This window comes from Protomyctophum parallelum (genome assembly GCF_964188405.1).
Source record: "Protomyctophum parallelum genome assembly, chromosome: 14".
Taxonomy (NCBI): domain Eukaryota; kingdom Metazoa; phylum Chordata; class Actinopteri; order Myctophiformes; family Myctophidae; genus Protomyctophum; species Protomyctophum parallelum.
The window spans coordinates 35854666-35875409 of record NC_139709.1 but is presented as its reverse complement, the minus strand read 5'-3'; the positions used below and the strand labels follow the sequence as shown (position 1 = coordinate 35875409).

Here is a 20744-nt window from a genome sequence, read left to right as displayed (position 1 = left end):
GCCTCTCCGGACTGACACTAAACGTCCGGGGGCAATCAAATCTATTACTTTTACACTCACCCTTTGTTTGTAGCCCAAATGATTGAAAACAATAGCCTTTTTTTTTTTATATATATTTTATCCCACGATTTTGTAACCCATTTTTCACCCCTGTGTCAATCATCTAATGTGATCCTGGGCTCTACACACCCTCCACCAACCTAGTCCCCATATATGGGAGACAAGGGGAGAGCAACGGACTTGAACTCATGCTTCCTTCATGCCTGAGTGTCCAAGTTGCTCCTTTACACCTGACAGGGGGGAGTTTCCCTGGTTGGACGTAGCGCGTGGAAGGAACACGTTATTCCAACCAGTTCCTTTCCCCTCCATCAGGAGCCCCGGCTGGCCAGGGGGAGGCAGTTTAGTGACCAGGATTACTGCATGTTTTTTGTGAGGGTTTATACCCTAGGAGACACGGGGAGAACATGCAAACTCCACACAGAAAGGCCCTTTCGCCAAACAATAGTCTTAACCGTGATGCCTGAAGCCTGACAGAGTCCTGGGTTCGATTCCCGAGCTCTGCAGACCTTTGCTGCATGCAACTCCTCGACTCTTTCTCCCCTTTCCCGTCAGTCTCTCTCCACTGTACTATCGAAATAAAAGGCAAAAAAGCTCCCAAAAATATATGAGAAAGGTAAGGAAAAACAAATCCCCTTCATACGAGCGTTCTCTTATCAAAACGAGTCCGGAAATACTGCAGGCCTCCACGCTGGTGCCTCCTCATGTAGTGTGAGCAGCTCTGGTCCATAGTGTGTCCGCTATGGCACGGTACGTGTCATTTTACCATTGATTCGGTTTACTATGTCCACTATGATTGGGATTGGGATTTTTACGATTCCGGTTCCTCACTGGTTCCCTTTAACGATTGCTATATACTGTATATTCATTTTAAATATATATCATTTTGATCTTCATTAAAGTTTTTGATCAACACAACAAATTCAATCATACATACAGTATTGCATACATATTATTGTGGTGGTTCTCAAAGTGAGGTCCAGGGACCCTCTGGAACCAAATGGACCTCTTATGGGTCTATTTGGTTACATTTGTACACTCTAGGGTGGTCCTTGAAATTAAAAAAGTTTGAGAATCACCCGTATTGTAATTGTCTAGCAGACTTGAGGTCGACATCCAAGCTCTGACAGTGTGATGATAAATGGTTCCAAAATGTGATGGGACCAATTCCGGTTCCTCAACGTTGGATCCGACTCCTCCGGGTTCCGGATCCCAACCTCAGTCTGCACACTACTGTAAGACACTGGCATATCTTCACGTGGCCAGATGGTGTTTCTGCTGGTGGATCCTTAGGTTCTGTTTGCCGGCGAACCTCTTGCCGCACTGTTCGCAGGCGAATGGCCGCTCACCTGTGTGCACGCTCTGGTGCGTCTTCAGGTGGCCCGACTGTGTGAAGCGCTTGCCGCACTGAGCGCAGCTGTATGGCCGCTCGCCCGTGTGCACGCGCACGTGCGTCTCCAGGCTGCGCGACGACGTGAAACACTTGCCGCAGTAGTTGCAAGCGAAGCGTCGGTCCCGGCAGAAGCGGTTGAGGTCCAGGGCGGCGTCCAACTTGGACGAGGATGAGGCAGAGGAGGAGGAGAGGCCCAGGGCTAAGGAGAAGGCCGGCCCCGCCCCTGCCCCGCCCCCCAGTGAATCCAAGGTCTTGTGGTCGGGCTTGAGGTACGTCGGTCGGTGATTCGTCGAGGCAGTGGCGGACACCATGGCGGACAGGCCCTGGTTGTTAATGAAACGGTTAACAAATTATTCCTAATTGATTTTAATAAGAGGATCTGTTATTTGTATGACAAAGTATCGATTTAAGTGGGTTATCACACCAATTGATTTAGTAGATTATTAGTTCTAAAAAGGATTCTAAAAATACCTTCTAAATCCTGACCTAAGTTTTCTGAAACAAATATATAAATGTACAGTATGTTGCTACTGTATATACTGTAAAACAAATAATTGCCAAGAAAACAATCTATAATTCCGTCCCTAGATTAATGTTTGAAATATTACATAACCAATTAATAGATTAACCTGGTTGTTCCATGACGAGCACATCTCCAGCTCCATGTCGTACGGCAGAGAGCTGAGCAAAGACACGCCCCGTTTCAGGTCGAAGGTCGGCGGGAGGGAGTCGCCCCCGGGGCTGCCACCGGCAGAGGGTCCAAGGAGAAAGGGCTTCTGTGTCGACGTCGAGCCCGCGGGGGTGTCCGAGTCGGACTCAGAGGCCAGGTCGAACACACCGTCCGACGAGTTGTCGTTCAGCCCCTGCACCGACGGCCCGGGAGACCCCATCTTGCTGTGCTTGTCGTCGCACAGGTCCTCGCCGCCCCGTTCCCACGGCAACAGGCTGGCGGTGGCGCCCAGCAGAACTCCTGAAGGCCCCTCTTCACAGTCGTCACGTTCCACTTTCTGCATCTCTGTACCTTTCAAAAGGAACACAAACTAAGGTCAATAAACAAGTCACGCCCACAGAGTCATCGGCTGTCTGGACGACGTGTAGTACAGTAGTACACACACTGTTCCAACGCATTCCCGCCATTCTCGCTGCAACGTATCGTGATTTTTCGCAGTGAGTATTTTTTATGATGTGCAACGTTGAGGTTGAGTTACTTTGATATTGATGCTGTGTTCAGTTCATTAGACAATGGACCCAATGTCCTCAATCCCCACAATTATGATCTCTCTGGAGTAAAACACACGGTTCCGACGTGCTTATTCTAAACTCACGGATCATAAAAACATCCACTAAACAACTAAAATGGCACGTTAAGCTGCAATCCGGGACTTATTTAAAAACCTAGTGTAAAGATAAATCCCACCATGCCGACTCTTCACGTACCGTCATCATTGATGAGCAGCTCATCAGTGGGATGGTCATCGTTGAGATCTTCTACCGACGTCTCTTCCTTGATTAAAACCACGTCAGACTCATTTAGATCGTCTGCCACCACATTCACCTGATGAGAGAACACAACACACGCTGATAATTTCCCCAAAAATTTGTCTCAAACGTTGGCGTGATTCTTCTACTATGCGGCCACGAAAATGTGGAATGCTCTATACCAGAGGTCTTCAACAGGGGGGTCCGGGACCCTAGGGGGTCTGCAGAGTTACTACAGAGGGGCCGCCAAATCACCAAGTGGACACGCACACACACACACACACGCACGCACACTATATGTAATCAACACTACACTGCCACATTCACCTGAAGAGCAAACAGAACACACAACAGTGTCTTATAATGTCAACACTACTGCACCACATTCACCTTAAAGCTGTAATATAAATGTTATGGGCTAATTTTGAATAGCATGTTGTTACAGAGGTTTGATGCTTAACAGGTACCCTAGTTACTTTATAAAGCAAGACATTGTTTTCCTTTGGATGCATAGCAGACACTCTTATTCCAGGGTGACTCACTGTTTCAGTGAAATGGGTCCCGACAGTGGGTCGGAGACTCGGAGGTTCGGAACCCATTTGTGGTTTGCAAACTTGCGGACAGATTTTTATGGGTCCCTTTATTTGTGGTTTTCTACATTTTCCTTTTGCTTTTTCATTAATTAAAAATAAATTCACAATGATTTTTTTCAGTAATTTCACGAACAAATCTAAGAAATTCCATAAATTAGAAAACAAATGTTTAAGTAATAAATAGTAGAGATGTCCCAATACTGTATCGGTATCAGGAAAAGTATCGGATCGGCCCTTATTTGTCATATTGGGTCATTATCGGTATCGGTGAATATAGACGGTCGTCTACATAGTCATATACACATACTTTTAACATCTTACTAAGCTGGGATGACCAGATCTAATGCATGTCATTGCAGGCTGACCAGGCCATAACCTTCCTAGTTTGAAAGCCCTTTTGGGAAGAAGATATATATGAACTCAAATACTTGTAGTCATCAACTTGTTTCAGAGGAGTGTTGTTAAGTGTGCTGTATACATATATGTATGTATACATGTATATATTTCTACATTATATAGCAAGCATTATACGCTTGTAAACTTGTGAAATGGGCCCTTAAGCATTATAAATACTTTTACTTTTGGTATATACTTAAATTTTGATGCCAATATTGTTTTACTCAAGTAATCTTTGAATACCAATTCCGAACTTGTACTTAGTAAAAGATTCTTTCTACAATAGGGTATTGATACTTTTACTTAAGTAAATAATATCATTACTCCTTCCACCACTGTGTTTTGTTGCCTAGATTTTCCTGACCACACACTTTACAAATGTCATTTAGATAGCTTGCTGTTTAGACTGTCTAGGTTCATTGCTTGCCTGGTATGTTAATTTCTTTGTTCTCTCTGCACTCTACTCTACTAATGCAACTTAAGTTGCTGTGGCTGCAGTAAATGCCTAAATTGTACATTTTAATTGTAAATGCAAATGCTTACACACACACACACACACACACACACACACACACACACACACACACACACACACACACACGTGTGAGCGACAGAAGCCATCTTTAGGGCCCTGCCACACAATGCAGTGTCTGTTACCAAAGGCGTATCCTGTGAGGGAAATGCTTTCACATTGTATGGAGAAGACGCACATCACTAAAATTATGTGCACACATTGCCACACTGCATACACTATTCATAATGGTCTACACTCTACGGTGTTAGTAGTTAGACTGGGAATGGCCGCCACTAGTTACAGTAAAATGCCACTATGGTGGATTACTACTAGCAATACCAGACAAACAACCACAGTTAAAGCAGTGGTTTTAAAAGGTTTTGTGCCCAATGCGCACTGAAGGAACTGGATCCAGCATTGGGGAACCGGAATCGGTTCTCACACATTAGGAACTGTTTCCAGAACCGGTTTGATGGACTTTGCAATTACAATACCAGTGATTCTCAAGGTATTTTTTGCTTTCTTTTCATTATTTCAAGGACCACCATAACTCTGAGAGTGTACAAATTGAACCAAATGGACCCTTACTCGTCCATTTGGTTCCATATGTTCACTCTCAGATCCAAATTTAAGTTTGGCGCTCAAGACCGGTGTGCTGACTTCATCTCCTCTCACTCATCTCCTCTCACTCTCAGATCTACAAGCTCACAATGTGTCACACTGTGACATGTTTTGGCTATTTTAAAAACATTTTGCAATATAGTAATACAGTAATAACATGCCCAAAATAGTGATGCAATGATGGCAGTCGTTAAAATATATAGAATTTGACTCTGTTTGAGTGTGCACAATACTGATACAGTAAATTACAAACATAACAGTTTTGTATAGTTGTAGAATATATTTCACAATAATAAGTAATAATAAACTTTGATTGTAGTCAAAAGTCTTTTCATGCGTTTCATTTGCACTCTAAATGTTCTGCGTCTTGTTGTCTTAATGGTTAATGATTTATGTAAAGCACATTGATTTGCCTTGTTGTCCATGTGTGCTATACAAATAAAAATATGCCTTGCTTACTAAAGTGTGGCTGTTACAACATCCCCAAGGCACAACTGGATGTGAACCTCTTAAAATATACAGTATAATGTAGGCATTTAGCAGACACTCTTATACAGAGTGACAGATGTGAGAATTCAAAGTAAGCAGAGTAAACATGAACTCAATAAACAGGTAAATACAGTGTAGAGTACTACACTCTACACAGTACAATAGTGCATCAAATAAACTAGGATACCAGGTAAACAGTGAACGTAGCAGCATCTGTCGAGACATAACATTCTGTTTCTGTACATTCAAAACTATAGAAAAGATACCAGGTAAACAATGAATCTAGCATCTGTCTCATTCAGCACATTTGAGGTCAAGAAAGAACACATCTACAGTACAACAGCAATCAGGGCATGTATGTAACTATAACTTTTGGAGACCCAGCACGGATGTTGGAGAACCTAAAAGGGCAGAGTGAGCACAGAACAGAGACCACCACAGAGTATTGAGTATTTCATGGGGTACATACAGTACAGTACATACATTCAATATTTGAATGTATGTACTGTATAAGAATAACCTTTCAAATCATAGGTTTCTCTCTTTCTACCTACAGCGATAGACAGTAGTTGTATAAATCAAATCGAGGTCCTCGCTGCACGTCCCATTCGAAGGAGACACCCTAGCAGACCAAGGATCAGATGGGGGGATTATATCTCCACACTGGCCTGGGAACGCCTCAGGATCCCCCAGGAAGACACATGTTGCTTGGGACGAAACTGTTGCCCCCGCGACCCGATTCCGGATAAGCAGTTGAAGATGGATCGATGATTTAGAGATGCGTTACCTCTTTGGTTCCAGCTGGCGGTTTCTCTGGCGCAGCCTCTACGGGCAAAAATCTGCCACTTCTTGTGTTACTGACTTTAGGTTGCTTCGCTCCACTTGGCAAGGCACGTTCTGGGAAAACACAAGACAAATAAATGGTTGTTAAAACCAGGTAGAAGACAGTACAATAGGAAACTTCTTATGCTGAAAGGTGCCTTTGGGTTTTCTGTATATTAACTGAAGTAAGGACAATGAGGAATAGGAACTACTAATCACATGTAAAAATCTGCAAAACAAACACCTCAAACAAAACGACAAAAAAAACTAATATCCATGAATTCAAGGATTCATGGGGTGAGTCATTGATAGTTTTCCTTTAAAGGGTGGTATTTCACCTTAAACCAATTTTGGGGTCATTTTATTTAACACCTACTACTACTAGTACTACCTAACCATATTTTAGACTCATTGAAAACACACAACACTGCTAACATGTATACATTTAGCCGCAATTTGCAACTCTAGATTTTTTTATAATGGGATGAATCTAGAGTTGCAACAAGCTCCATCCACTTCCTATTCATCATTTTTGGTTTGTGATCTGCTTGTCTTAAACGACGTTAAACTCACCAACATTGCAGCTGTAGTCCAAGCTTGAATTATCCTCTTTCAATCTGCCGAGCTTGTTTTTCATAAAAATCCACCTTAGAGATGTTATGAGCTACTTTCTGTCAAGACATCCATCCAAGCTCGGCAGATTGAAAGAGGATAATTCAAGCTTGGACTACAGCTGCAATGTTGGTGAGTTTAACGTCGTTTAAGACAAGCAGATCACAAACCAAAAATGATGAATAGGAAGTGGATGGAGCTTGTTGCAACTCTAGATTCAACCCATTGTAAAAAAAATCTAGAGTTGCAAATTGCGGCTAGTATACATTATAAGCCCTCTTTAATCTACAAGCTCACAATCCTGTGCATATTGTGAGCTTGTAGATCAGCTATCTTTTGAAAGAGTTGTATAGACAATAGAGTATTGAGTAGGCTACTTTAACTTTGGTAATGCAATTTGATAGGAATGTTTTAGTACTTTTACTCATGTTACTTGTACAGCACGTGTATTGTGGTTGTGGTATTACTATTACTAATTTCTACTTCGGTAAAGCACTTATTCCACCACTTTCCCTCCAATTGTAAACACGTTTACATTTAAAGTAAGAATCAAAATAAAAAACAATTAAGAAATGTAGGCTATACTTTAGTAAATTCATAATATAAACAGATCGGCCACATTGCAACTTGGAAAAACTAGCTTGCACAAACTAGCACAAAAATACTACTTCTAACAGCAAATTAATTTGAAGTAGTTAACAAGGTATAGTATATTCATGATGTAAAGCTCTCTCTCACCCAGGGTGAAGTCCAGGTGGAGCAGGCCGGCCCCGGCCTCCTGTCCGGGGTAATCGTCTTGGATGTCCGCCGGCCCCCGGTGCTGCTGCTGGTGGTGGAGGTGGTGGTGTCTGCCGCCCCCCGGTACGACGTGTCCCCCCCGGGCTATGATGGTGTCGATGAGCTCCAGCTTGCTCCGCAGCGCGTCGTTCTCCTTGTGGCTGCGGGACAGCTCCAGCTGCAGCACGGCGTAGCTGTCGTCCACCAGCTCGCAGATCTCTGCCACCGCAGCCTTGGTCAACGCCTCCATGATGGAGGCGAGCTGCGAGTGGAACGCCGTGTAGGTCGCCATGGTGATCCCTCTCTCTCTCCAAGATGAGACGATAAAGCGATCACACAGCAGGCATCGAGATAGGCGTTTGTCGATCTGTTTAGATGTGTGAAAAGTGTGAGGGTGGACTCGGTGGTGGCTGTGTGACGGCACTTATGGATCGTTGTTGTTGGTTGTTTTTCATCCCCGGCCCGGCTGATGGATGGGTGGCCTGTTAGATGGAATTGATGGATTCTGTTTGTTGATGGTTAGATCTCCTCCTCTTCCTTGGGTCACGCAATGTCCGTTTCAGAAGCGCCTTTCAAAATAAACTTGTTCCTTCTTCTCCATTTGGTTGAGAAGTGATTTGGAATCCCACCAAAACTCCAGGAATCCAGGATGAAGGGATCAATTGGGAAGTGGGAACGTATCGGGGCTGTCTACTATACATGATTTGGTTCTCCAATTGTACACTGTCACTCTCTCTATTTTACAACTGCAGATTTCCGACCGAGATACTCATCTTTCTAATAACAAACACATAAGATGTAGTATGTTATAAAATGTATCAAACTAATTGATTTAATCTACCTATCTATCTATCTATCTATCTATCTATCTATCTATCTATCTATCTATCTATCTATCTAAAAATCATTTTTTTTTATATATATTTTTGTGGCTTTTTGCCTTTTATTGATTGATAGTAGTTTGACAGGAAATGGGGAGAGAAGACATGCAGCAAAGGTTGTCGGATCGGAACTCGAACTCACAACACACTGTCAGGATTACCAGCCGAGGTGCCTGGACCGCTCGGTGGGCCCAGGACCCCAGGTATAAAAATGTATTTTAATAAATAATACATTTTCAAATTAATAAAAATATCAGATCTACAATTTAAGTTTATAGCCTATAGGCAATACATTTCAGCGGGACGTCACCGTTGTATGACACACTTTTGTGTTCCCGCTTTTTGATCAATCAATCCAATCAATCAATCAATATTTGAAAGGAGCTGATCTGCTAGGGCAGCTAGGCAAAAAAAAGAAAAGATCTGGACATCTTTCAAATATTGTATTGTGGAGTACTGTGTATGCTGTGTAAGTGTGTAGTACTAGTGTGTAATGATGCATCATCAAAGTGCTAATCTTTTAGTGGCAGGGCACAATCACCACAATGTACAAAATATAAACAGAGATAATACATATATAGGCATCTATTGAGTTGTGATTCATGTGAAATGTACCCATTCTGCAAACTGTTAATAAATACTTAAATCAGTCACTTCTTCTCTCTTGGGCTGGCAAGATTGTAAACAAATCAGCCAAGCCCGCAAGGCTAGGATGCAGCTGCGCTCTTATTTTGAAAACAGCAGTGTGCGTAAAACAGTGCTCTTCCTGCTGATCCTTTGTTGTGGTGAAGACCACCATAGCCCTAGTCTATGGTGACAGGCAGGCATGTATGGCGATAACCAACGGGTTTAAACCGTATGGGTAATTTTGATTTTAAATATAGGGGGGGGAATAAATTAATGCTTTTGAATATCCGAACTGAAAAATATTTATACATCGAAACTGTGTGTTCAGGTCAACACACGGGAGTCAATCCGCATTAGAGCGAATTTCTTTTTCTTCCCCAATTTTCTTCCTCCTGCGCGTCATTACGTAAAATTCGCACCAGGTGGTGCGCTCTCTTTTCGCGTTGAGCTAATTCGCTTCGGTGTGAACAAGTCAGTCACACAAGTGAAAAGATGGCCGCCGTTCACGTCCTGAACCCCAAGGTGCTCCAGGAGCAGCTCAACATCATCATGGGAGCGCTGACCAAAGCGGCAGTGGTAGAGATATGCGAGGTGTGTGTCAATGGCTCGTGTGTGTGTGGGTGTCTGTGTGTGTGTGTGTGTGTGTGTGTGTGTTAATATACAGTTACTGCATGTATTCATATTTCATACTGTACATTCATTCATTGCTGTCCCTTTACATCAGTTGTGATCAAACGTTATGTTAGCCCTAGAATGTCTCTGTAACTGTTGGTATACAGTTGTTACAGTATTTCACATACCAGAGCCATAGAACACTTCCATAGACTTACGGTTGCAGTGGCAGAACGGCGGCATAAATGTGGTCTACATTCTGTGTGTACTCGCTCAATAAATAATTCCAAAGACTTGGGAGTCAGATATGGTTATCAACTTTCATATCCATGTGAAAGACTGACAGTTCTGTCATAAAATGTTTGTTTACTCGAATATCTCCACTTTTCACGAGCTGCACCCGGACAGCTTTCTCAAAGGGTAACGACTGACAGCTGGACTTAATTTATCAAAACTTCCTTTGATCATCACAAACGTCATCAGGGAAACACAAAAGTTTGGGGCACACAATTGGCAGGTGGTGTGATTAATTACCCAGCACCGCCACCTATCGCAACGCACCTGCCAACCTCCCAAACAATTGTGCTTCCCTGGTCAATTCGTGATGATGTTTGTGGTAAATTCAGTCGAGCTGTCATTCTGGACCCCTTTCCCGGAGTGAAAGGTGTCTGTGCGAATGCAGTGGAAAAGTGGAGATTTGTGACTAAATACATGTTTTGTGCCAGAACTTTCACATGGATATGAAAGTAGAGGACAATATCTCACACCACGTCTTTGGAATTATTTAATGGGTGAGTACAAACGGAGCTTTTATCACATTTAATGCAGTGCATGTTGCGCCACAACCAGAAGTGAACCAGGGTGTTCTATGGCTCTGGTATGTGAAATACTGTAACATCTATATGTAACAACAGAGACATTCTAGGGCTAACGTTATGTCAGCCATAGGGTTAAAGTTACGGTAAACTGATTTTGCCGAAACCTCCTCAACGACCATTGACTGGGAGGGACCCCTGGACCTCACTTGGATAACCATTGCTTTACATGATTATTGGACTGTGTGTCCTACTTATTGAGTCATCTCAAAGTTCAAATCAGCCTACAAAATATCTCTCTCAATGGCCACTCCCGGGCCCGTAAAAAACTAATCTTAAAAAAAGAAAACCTATTCACAATTTCACATCACTGTGTGAGTGAAATTTTTGAGAAAAAAACTTTGAGACCACTCAATATAGGACACAGCAGTCCAATAATCATGTAAAGCAGGGGTTCTCAAAGTGAGGACCGCCTATATTCCAATGTCGATTTGGTTGCGCAAAAACCCGCCCAGCAGTTTTACAAACACAGGATATGATGTTATTTATATCCAAAGTGCCTTGGACTCTGCATGGCCGCATACCTGAATGCCTGACTGTTTAATGCAATTTATTTGTGCGTGTTATAAGTATTTTTTGTTGAATTACTGATGACAAAGTTGTTGGGGCTTTAGGATGCAGGATGCATTGTTCGACTCAAATAAGTAGCCATAGCCTACCGGTATTTAATGTTGTACATTAAACACGTTTTAAAATAGTGACACTAGCTGAGCTACAAGCTGACAAATCTCTCTTTGCAAGGTGCTTGCCTGCACTATTTCCGCTATTTTTGTATATACCTGTATATTTTTTACTTTCAACAGATTAATTCATACAGATGAATGGAAACGTTTGTGACAATTATGCAAACATAATATCTATCTGTATGTCTATCCATAGGTGGTGGATGAGGGCTATGCGGTCTTGCACTTGGAGATCACTCGTAGTCGGCAGGAGAACGAGGACCTCCGTAAGAAGCTGCACCTCATCGAGTCCATCATTAATGTACGTGGGGGTGGGGGAAACGGCAGCGGGCTCAAGGCGCTGATATGTGCCAGCGATCCGGCGGCCATTGGTGGTGGTGGTGACACTGTGGACGTACCGCCACGAGTCGGTGATGAGGGGAGCACTGCTGGAGAGGACAGCAACGCTGCAAGACAAGAAGAGGTAATAATAACGATGCTTGCAAGGGGCAAGCAGCCCCTTTCGGAACCCTAGGTTACCTTTTCTGAAATTTAGTTATTCCACTCTCCATAGGACACAGCTTTACCTACTGTCTGTTCACGGAGACCCGCGGGGTCGCTTGAGTGTTGAGATGAGATGTTTCAAAGATGCATACAACAGCAATAGGAGACAGCGGGAACGTGTGCGAAGCGGCGCTAATCTGCGTTGCCGTTAATAAAAACCTGGCACAAAACATTCAGATGGCGGTCCGTGTGCACAAATACATGGGGGTCTTTGGCTTTATGACAATGTTTGCGCAGAATCACAGGTTTAAACAATATTAGGGAACAAGCCTAAATAAGCATACACTTTAGAAACAAGCCCCAAAAAACGCGACCTAACCTGTCAATATTTTCAAGCAACTTTACTGAAAAACAAGACCAAAGTCCCTTATAACAAGAGGACATGGCAACATCGGAGAAATCCGAGACATTTCTAACTCATGTCATCATGTCAACGTCAATGTCATGTCAATGTCATGTCAATGTCATGTCAGCGGCCCAAACTGAACGCGGAAGTGTTGGCCGTGGCTGACAGACAGATCGGTGAGATCCAATCACGTTAGCTCAGGCTAAGCTAAAGTTAATTAATGCCTCAACTCCTAAAATTCCAAGCTTATCAGGGTGGGGGTCCCCAGTTTGGGGGGTCGTGGCCTGTAAAGGTTGAGAACCACTGTTCTAGGCGATTTATCTATTGATGAATCAAGACCTATCTATTGGTTATTGTTTTTTTTCTTTCTTTTTTTTCCTGACATAATCTACCCAGACAAAGTTTTGGTTGTGGTGATGTGTGATGATGATTCGGTCTGTATATAGAATTTGATTCTATTCCTTTATGTTTGCTTTTTAAACACGTTCCTAATATAAACATAATGTGGACGTGGTTTATTAACTTAACGTATGTGGCATCGTTTGTACAATTGGTATTGTTTGGCAAACTTTCTTTGTTTCATTCAGTTTCCAGATGTGGTGTTGATCAAAGATGAGGATTCAGACTCCAATGATGATAGCTGTGGGGAAGGTGAGTACAGCAATAGACTATATCAAGTACCGTCAATTATTCCTTCAAAGTGAGTGTTCTATAGGGTTTGGGTCCGGAACCGGATCCAACATTGATACCATACATTTTGGAAACCATTTCCCAGAACCGGTTTTGTCCCATTGTCTGATGTACAATTTCAATAACGGTGGTTCTCAAACTTTTTTTTTAAAGGATCCCTGGCTAATAAGACATATGTCTTAAAACATTATACTTGCCCTCTATAACTAGAATTACAAAATAACACCATCAATATTTTATTTCTTTCATAAATGGAGAATCTTTCACTCAATAGGGACTGCTCCCGTCGCATGTTGATGATGTCATATGCGGTCTAGTCCTATGGAATGCATATGCTAATAAAAAATCACACCAGTGTGAACCAAGTGGTGCAACTCCCGTCTATTGGTTCTCTGTATCGTTCCAATTTGTATCGTTCCAATTTCTTCTCTGTATCGTTCCAATTTCTTTTCTGTATCGTTTGCGTCCAGGATTGTAAGTTAACTAGTTAATAATTAACTAGTTAACTTACAATCCTCTTAACGGCACTATTTTTTTTGACTAACGCACTGTGACGTTTGACAGAATGATTGAGAGATGCATGTGAAATTGTGAATCAGGCAGTCAGTGAGCCCCGCCTCTCCCCCCTCTCTCTCTCTCTCTCTCTCTATTTCTCTCCCGTCAGCTAGGCTGAATGCCTCAGCAATTTCACTTGAGAAATGTACCATGATCTGATGTTATTTATATTATTAACTTCTTCCCTCCATTAACATAAGACACACACTGTACTACAAAAGAAAACAGTCAGACAAAGGTGGGGGTATTTAGAGACGTACAAATAGACACTTCTAGTTAAAGAACAGAACAGGACTTCATCGTAAAGGAAGCAAAAAGGGGAAAGAAACATACTGCAAGTCACAAACATATTGCAAGTCACACACAGTCACACACACACACACACTGTGACACACACACACACACACACACACACACACAATCAAAACAACAAGCATATAAACAGCTGCACCCACATATCCAATCCAATCCACTTTATTTATATAGCACGTTTTAAAACTCAGAGTTTACAAAGTGCTGTACAGGAGAATAAAATAAAATAAAAACAAGTGCACTAAAGCTACCACACAGAAAAACAACAGCGAGAAAACAAAGTACAAACAGTGACAACAACTGAGACACATTACAGAAAACAACAGAAAAACAACAGCATCACAGTGAGACGAAACATATACAAGGACCAAAGGAACTCAGGCGGGGTTAAAAGCCAAGGTAAAGAGGTGGGTCTTCAGGCGGGATTTAAAGGTCTCGATGGAGGGGGCCAATTTGACGTGGGAGGGGAGTGCGTTCCATAGTTTAGGGTCTACAACAGAAAAGGCTCGGTCGCCTCTGGACTTTAAGCGGGTCTTCTTTGTGACCCTGAGGTTTAGCTGGCCCTCAGACCGCAGTGATCTAGCAGGAGTATAAACCTCAATAAGGTCAGACAGATAAAGAGGAGCCAGACCATTTATAGATTTAAAGACAAATAAAATAATTTTAAAATCCACTCTGAAGCGGACAGGGAGCCAATGAAGGGAGGCCAAGACAGGTGTGATATGCTCACGTCTGCGAGTACCTGTGAGTAGACGAGCGGCTGAGTTTTGGACTAGCTGGAGTCGAGCAAGGGAGGCTTGGTTTAAACCAGCGTACAAGGCATTACAGTAGTCCAACCGCGTAGATATGAAGGCATGTATAACTCGCTCAAAATCACTAAAAGATAGCACATACAGCACAACCACACTGACAAACTGACTGTATAAGTCAAAAGGTTTATATGACCAGTGAATGATGTTGTTGATAGTGATACCAATACTTTTGTATTTTTACTAGTACATTTTTAATGGGACTTTTACTTGTAGAGTACTTCCACCACTGAGAAGAACCACCAGTGTTTACTGTTTATAAACTTACTTGTTGTTGCTGGAGCATCATCATTGTCACTACTCTCAGTAGAATGCATGCTGGGGACTGAGGGGACTCATTTCTGTCAATTTGCGACATTTTGCCCCCTCCTCCTCACGGGCTCTTTGTTTTTTTTACCCTCTCCCTTTCAGCTCCACCTGGCCTCCTTTTCTTTCCCTTTGGATCCATATTAAAACGTAACGTTAAAATTTAAATTTGTCGACGTGACGTTGAATAATAACCAGCGGCTGTTCTTTCTTTCTCTGCACTCTCTCTCTCTTCCTCCTTAACTCCGCCTCTCCTTTCTCACAGTCGGGCCATGCTGCATGGTGTAGAGGGCGGGCCAAAAAGCCAAACTAACCAATCACGTATCGATTCTTCTAAAAAAACGTTCAGTAACGTCATTTTGACCAATCCCTACCCCTCTGATCACAGAGCAGTGTGTGAGAGCACGTTGCCTTTCTGTTTACGATGGGGGAGAGAGGGGCAGTGCGCTGCATTGAATTGAAATTGACTGTGGCTGGCCTGCCTCAGTTTAGGAGAGATTTTTTTTGCTGCGCATTTAAGCGCTGCGCTGCGCTGGTTCTGGCTGGCTGGCCTGACCTGATGCAAAATAAATTAAATAATAATATATATATATATTTTTTTTTTTTTGGACAGCCAGGCAGGCCACTAGGACGGCAGGCCACCGGGAATAGTCCCGGTGCTCCCGATGGCCAAACCGGGCCTGTGTGTGTTTATGATTTTGTTTCCCTCTTCCATGGCATTCTCTGTATCGTTTGCGTCCAGCAGGTGCCAGCCATGTCACATACTTCTCTCGTTCCAATTTCACGCATGCGCACACCACTCGTGCTCAAGACGGATACATGATACATGATACATACGGACATTGCTGGATGTAGAAGTGGTTGCACCACTTAAAAACAACTTAATACTTCCTAAAGTTAATATGAGCAACAAAGCAATATTTCAAATATTTTTGAGTGGTGCAACCACCCCCTTATGGACTTATGTGTGTGGGTGGGTGCCTGCCTGGCTGGCTATTGGGTAGGTATGAGCATGAAAACAGAATGGTTGTTTTTCACCACCTGTGCGCAACCAAACACACACGCACATATTAACTGTATATATGATGATTTCGGTTGTGCCAGTACAGTACAGTAGAGGGTACACCGGTACAGTAGAGGGACCGGCACACAGTAACTGTCATTTCTCAACCGTTTCGGACACGGGGCAGCACGTCGGAACCGGCCCGGCCCCCTGGGCGCGTTCCTGGGGGTCTGGAACCCCCCACCCCCGGGGACCCCCACATGGTAACTCTGTCATTTCTCTACCGTTTTGGACGCGGGGCGGCTCGCCGGAACTGGGCCGGCACCCTGGGTGCGTTCCCCCCCGGGAACCCCCACACAGAGTTGCACCACTCACTTCACACGGGTGTGATTTGTTTTATTAGCACGTGCATTCCATAATTCCATAGAGCTGGACCACACATGAACATATGACATCATCAACTTGCGACAGGAGCAGTCCCTATTGAGTGAAAGATTCTCTATTTATGAAATAAATAAATATTTAAGGTGTTTTTTTGTGTGTTTTTTAGTAATAGAGGGCAATTATAATGTTTTAAGATGTTGTCATATTAGCCATGGATCCTTTTAAAGGACCAAAAGTTTCAAACCTATAAAGGTTCTTTCAAACGGGCAGAGATTAATGCAAACGTTGTCGCCATCAACGACCTCTCTGACCTCTGTCTCATTCTCAGGTGCTAAGATTTGTTCAGAGGGAGGGGGCGTGGGCGGAGTGCTCGGGGACAGGGACACAGCCAGGAGCAAGAAGAGGGTCTGGCCAAGCAGAGACGAGAGCACCTGTCCACCTGAGAGCAAGATGGACACCTTCAAAACACTGAGCATGGGGAAACGGAAGAAGGGCTTTCCACAGTACACGCTGGACTCTCCTTCGCACAACCCTGGCTGCTCCAGCCAGCTAGTAGGTAAGCGCAATAGGGTAGAGGTTCCCAAACTTCTCAGGTCGAGACCCAAAGTTGCCCAGAGTTTGCTGCTCGGGACCCAAACTTGAACATGGCAGATCTCAGGGCTTATAGTTTTCCTTCCCCAGGACGGATTTCTGTCCTCAGGATTTCATAAATTCATATGAACCATTTATGAGATCAGTGTAGATCCGCAAAAAAACTATTAAGGGGGGTGGAGGGGATGTGTACAGTGTAGTGATGGCCGTGGTGTGAATGACATGACCGAAGCAGTTGTGTGTGCATGTCCGCTACAGGGATCAAGCAGCCCGGCTTCCCCGCCTCAGTCAGCCTGCCCTGGGGCCTGTTTCACGAAACTTGGATTAACTAATCCAGGATTTAGGCCAAAGCCAGGCTTTTTAAATCCTGATCTTTACAGCCTGGTTTATTCCATTCCACTAAAGCCAAGCGAGGCTCAGAATTGGTGGATTTGGCGAGCCGGGATTAGCAAGCCTGGCTTAATAGACAGTCTGGCTTTTTGTCTCTAGACCCCTTATGTGGATCACAGATTTACTGATCCTTCTTCTTAATGGGGTATTAAGGCAGTTTGCATCCTTAATAGTTGCATTACAGCCCCCTTCTGTATATCTCATTATCTTTACTAATCTATTCAAGACTTACTGATACAAGGACTTAAGCTTCTAAAATAAATATTGCTGCTGTAATTAAAGAGAGAACATAATAGTGGATAGACTGAATGATTAACTACCCCAAAAATATAGTTTACATTTTACCACTACTATTAACTTAAAACAGAATTCTTAATATTGTAAGCATAATGATATTGTCGCATTGTGATATTTTGCCATAACTCCCTCCTCTGAGGGAGCTACCTTTGGGGAAGGGGGTTGTTGCCCAGACAGGGCCGGGTCATGGGTTCATGTAGCATGCCAAAGTTTGTGCTATTGCCATTGAGAATGCATTGGGCGTTTAAGTTAAATAACTCAGAAACTACAAAACATTTCAAAGTAAAAAGTTCCAGCATGTGTCTCCACAGTAAGCTGAATTTTACAAAGTGTGAATGGAGTTTTTCGTGAAAGTGATTTTTTGAAGTGCCACTATCTGCCTATAAATGTCTCAAATTTGAAAGCACTATTTCTAAAACTATGAAACATTTCAAAGATTCCTTTTCAGGCACACATGTCCACCGTAGGATGAACCTAAATAGGTTTGAATGGGGTTTCTAGGTGTAAGTATGTAGGACTAGTAGTGGGTGAAACGTTACAATGGTAATATGTTGTAAAACAATGAGTAATGGTAATATTTAGTGGTTTTCACTTTTACAAAAATAATAAAAAATAATATAATATAATATAATAATTCTTCTTAACCGTGCACTTGCACGACAGCAAACCTATTCATGGGGAACATTCACCAAAAGCAGCTGATCTACAAGCTCACAAGCTGTCATGATGTTGTGCAGCCTATATATTTTGGTTATTTGATTTTATATAGTGCTTAAATTAGTCCTTTAATGCAGACCGATACAAATAAGGCAACATAAACCCATAATAATTGAATAAATCTGGAAAACATCATTGGTTTGTGATCAGTTTGACTGCTTAATGAACAGTAAAGACATCAGGATTAGGTTAAACCTGGCTGTTAGCCTGGTCCGGAGCAGGCTAAGTCCAAAGCATTAGTTTCCATGGTAACTTATGTAGCATCACTTTCATGAAACCGAATCAAGCCTCAACATATCCAGGTTAACTGGTAAAGTTAATCTGGCAAGATCAACCAGCTTTCATGAAACCGGTTAAGCACTGATCCAGGATATATTAAGCCAGGATATGTGTTAAAGCCCGGCTTAATCTCTAATCCAAGTTTCGTGAAATAGGCCCCTGGTCTAGCAGTAAGAAGTGTTATTAGGACCAACGACCAATATTAGGACAAATCAAATTCATCAAACGGCGACCGTAGCCGATCTGCATAAGGAAACGAGGAAACTTTTGTGGAGATCTTGTACAGCCTCTGTTGCGTTGAGTGGTAATGTTTGATGGGACCGGGCAGCATAGAGCAGCATAGAGCTACACATCTTTGTGATTAGCAGTAGCAATAGCACTTGTGTTTTCAAGTGAACTAATGAACGATTGTGGCTGGATGTTTTGCATTTACATTTGACGTTTTAATGTTAAATGCTGTGTATGTGGCTAGCTCTCATCTGAACATTATAGTGCTTTGAAAACACAGCTGTATGTCTCTGCGTTCTGGTGCTGTTTCTTGCTTCACAACACAGCAGGGAACGCAGCTGACCCACAGCACATTGCATCCGCGAAGCGTTGTGGACTTATAGATCAGTGGAGGCGGAGCTACAGAAAATGCATGTTGAGTGGAGCTCCTTTGCAGTTTACAAATAAATAGATCGGTCCTATCTGCGCACGGTTACGTGTGTGTGTGTGTGTGTGTGTGTGTGTGTGTCTCACACTACTTGGCCATTTTTCTTATGCAAAGGTAGTGTGATAGTGGTACAGATGTACAGTGGTTTGTTGTCTCCTACTAGTCAATATAAGAGCTACTACTACTGTGTCTGTTACTAGGAGGCCTGGGCAAGGAAGCAGGGGACGAGGTTTGCTCCTACGATGCACAGATGGACTCAGATGTTCACCTGGTGCTCCAAGAACGGACCCTGGTTCCCACCATGTCGAGTAGCAGCAGACACGTCACAACGTATTTTGGAGGTACAGTTTGTAATTTTGTTAATTTACATCGATCTATAAATGCACCAAATCTCTCTGTGTGCCGTTGTGATTTGCTGGTGAGAGGAGCTGTGGTTTTTAACACAATCCATGCCATTCTCCAGATATCTTGAGGAAAGCTATTAAACCCACCTACGTCATTCACAAGAACATGAGATTTTATTAAAAAATAGCATTAATCTAGAATTCATAATATTTTTACCTTATTGGGATAAAGTACGATGTTGGGAGCTTATTAAAACATTAATTTTAGGTCCCGGTTACCATATCAATGCTTCTATCTTTTTGGTCCTCCTCTCCTCTCCTCTCCTCTCCTCTCCTCTCCTCTCCTCTCCTCTCCTCTCCTCTCCTCTCCTCTCCTCTCCTCTCCTCTCCTCTCCTGCAGGTCACAGTAACAAGGCATTGATGGAGTCGTGTCAGACCGCGGTGAACAAAGCAGAACTAGACTTGAGTTTGTCTTGGACCAAGCCGTCCAAATCTCAGATGGCATTCCCTCCTCCCGCGTTCCACCCGAACGAGACATCAGACAGTGAGCCGTTCGGCCTGAAGATCCTCAGCATGACGGGCTCCACCTCTACCGACTGTCAACTCTCCGAGAACAGCAACTCCGTCTTTGAGTACGATGACTCGGACGCGATGAACTTTGGCCTTTACCGCGACCCGTCGGGCCTGCATGGCGAGCAATCGGCTTCTAAAGGCATGTTGTTTCCTCACACGTAGGCTTGTGACCCACTTTCGGGGCGCAGACCTGTTTTTCACAACTAAATATCCTGCCTGCGGAAATATCTTTGGTTTGTTTGTTTGGTTGGTTGAGAAATGTCAAAAAGAAAACATATTTCTATATGCAAGCTCATAATGGATCTGTTCAATCTATTTTCACTGTTTCTGAAATTGAGCTTAGATGATTCATTCACAAGTATTTTTGTAAGGTGAGACAGGAGACAGACTGGATCTTTTGTGGTTAACAAGCACTCTTGCAGCACAATGAGTTGGAATGATTACTCTGTGGTCACTCTTTATATCTCTCTCCACAGGCAAGCGTTTTGTGTGCGGCATCTGCAGTAAATACTATGCCAC

General features: G+C 43.0%; 2 protein-coding genes across 4 annotated transcripts; one reads left to right on the top strand and one right to left on the bottom strand.

The window, feature by feature from the left end:
* Positions 1-473: 473 nt before the first annotated feature.
* Positions 474-8218, bottom strand: LOC310870951 (uncharacterized protein). Of its 3 annotated transcripts, none has more exons than XM_083782345.1 (5): positions 7715-8218; positions 6330-6439; positions 2888-3005; positions 2080-2471; positions 474-1773 (listed from the first exon to the last, which is right to left on the bottom strand). In XM_083782345.1, the coding sequence occupies exons 1-5, from the start codon at positions 8043-8045 to the stop codon at positions 1312-1314; spliced, it is 1413 nt and encodes a 470-aa protein (XP_083638471.1). In that variant the 5' UTR covers positions 8046-8218; the 3' UTR covers positions 474-1311. The 3 variants fall into 3 exon arrangements, with proteins under 3 accessions (XP_083638471.1, XP_083638472.1, XP_083638473.1); XM_083782346.1 differs by having other exon boundaries at positions 2080-2465; XM_083782347.1 differs by having other exon boundaries at positions 2888-2954.
* A 1189-nt stretch (positions 8219-9407) lies between these two features.
* On the top strand, positions 9408-20434 carry LOC310870954 (uncharacterized protein). The gene is made up of 6 exons (XM_083782351.1): positions 9408-9852; positions 11628-11894; positions 12908-12971; positions 16708-16935; positions 19509-19649; positions 20053-20434. The coding sequence occupies exons 1-6, from the start codon at positions 9754-9756 to the stop codon at positions 20385-20387; spliced, it is 1134 nt and encodes a 377-aa protein (XP_083638477.1). The 5' UTR covers positions 9408-9753; the 3' UTR covers positions 20388-20434.
* Positions 20435-20744: the final 310 nt, after the last annotated feature.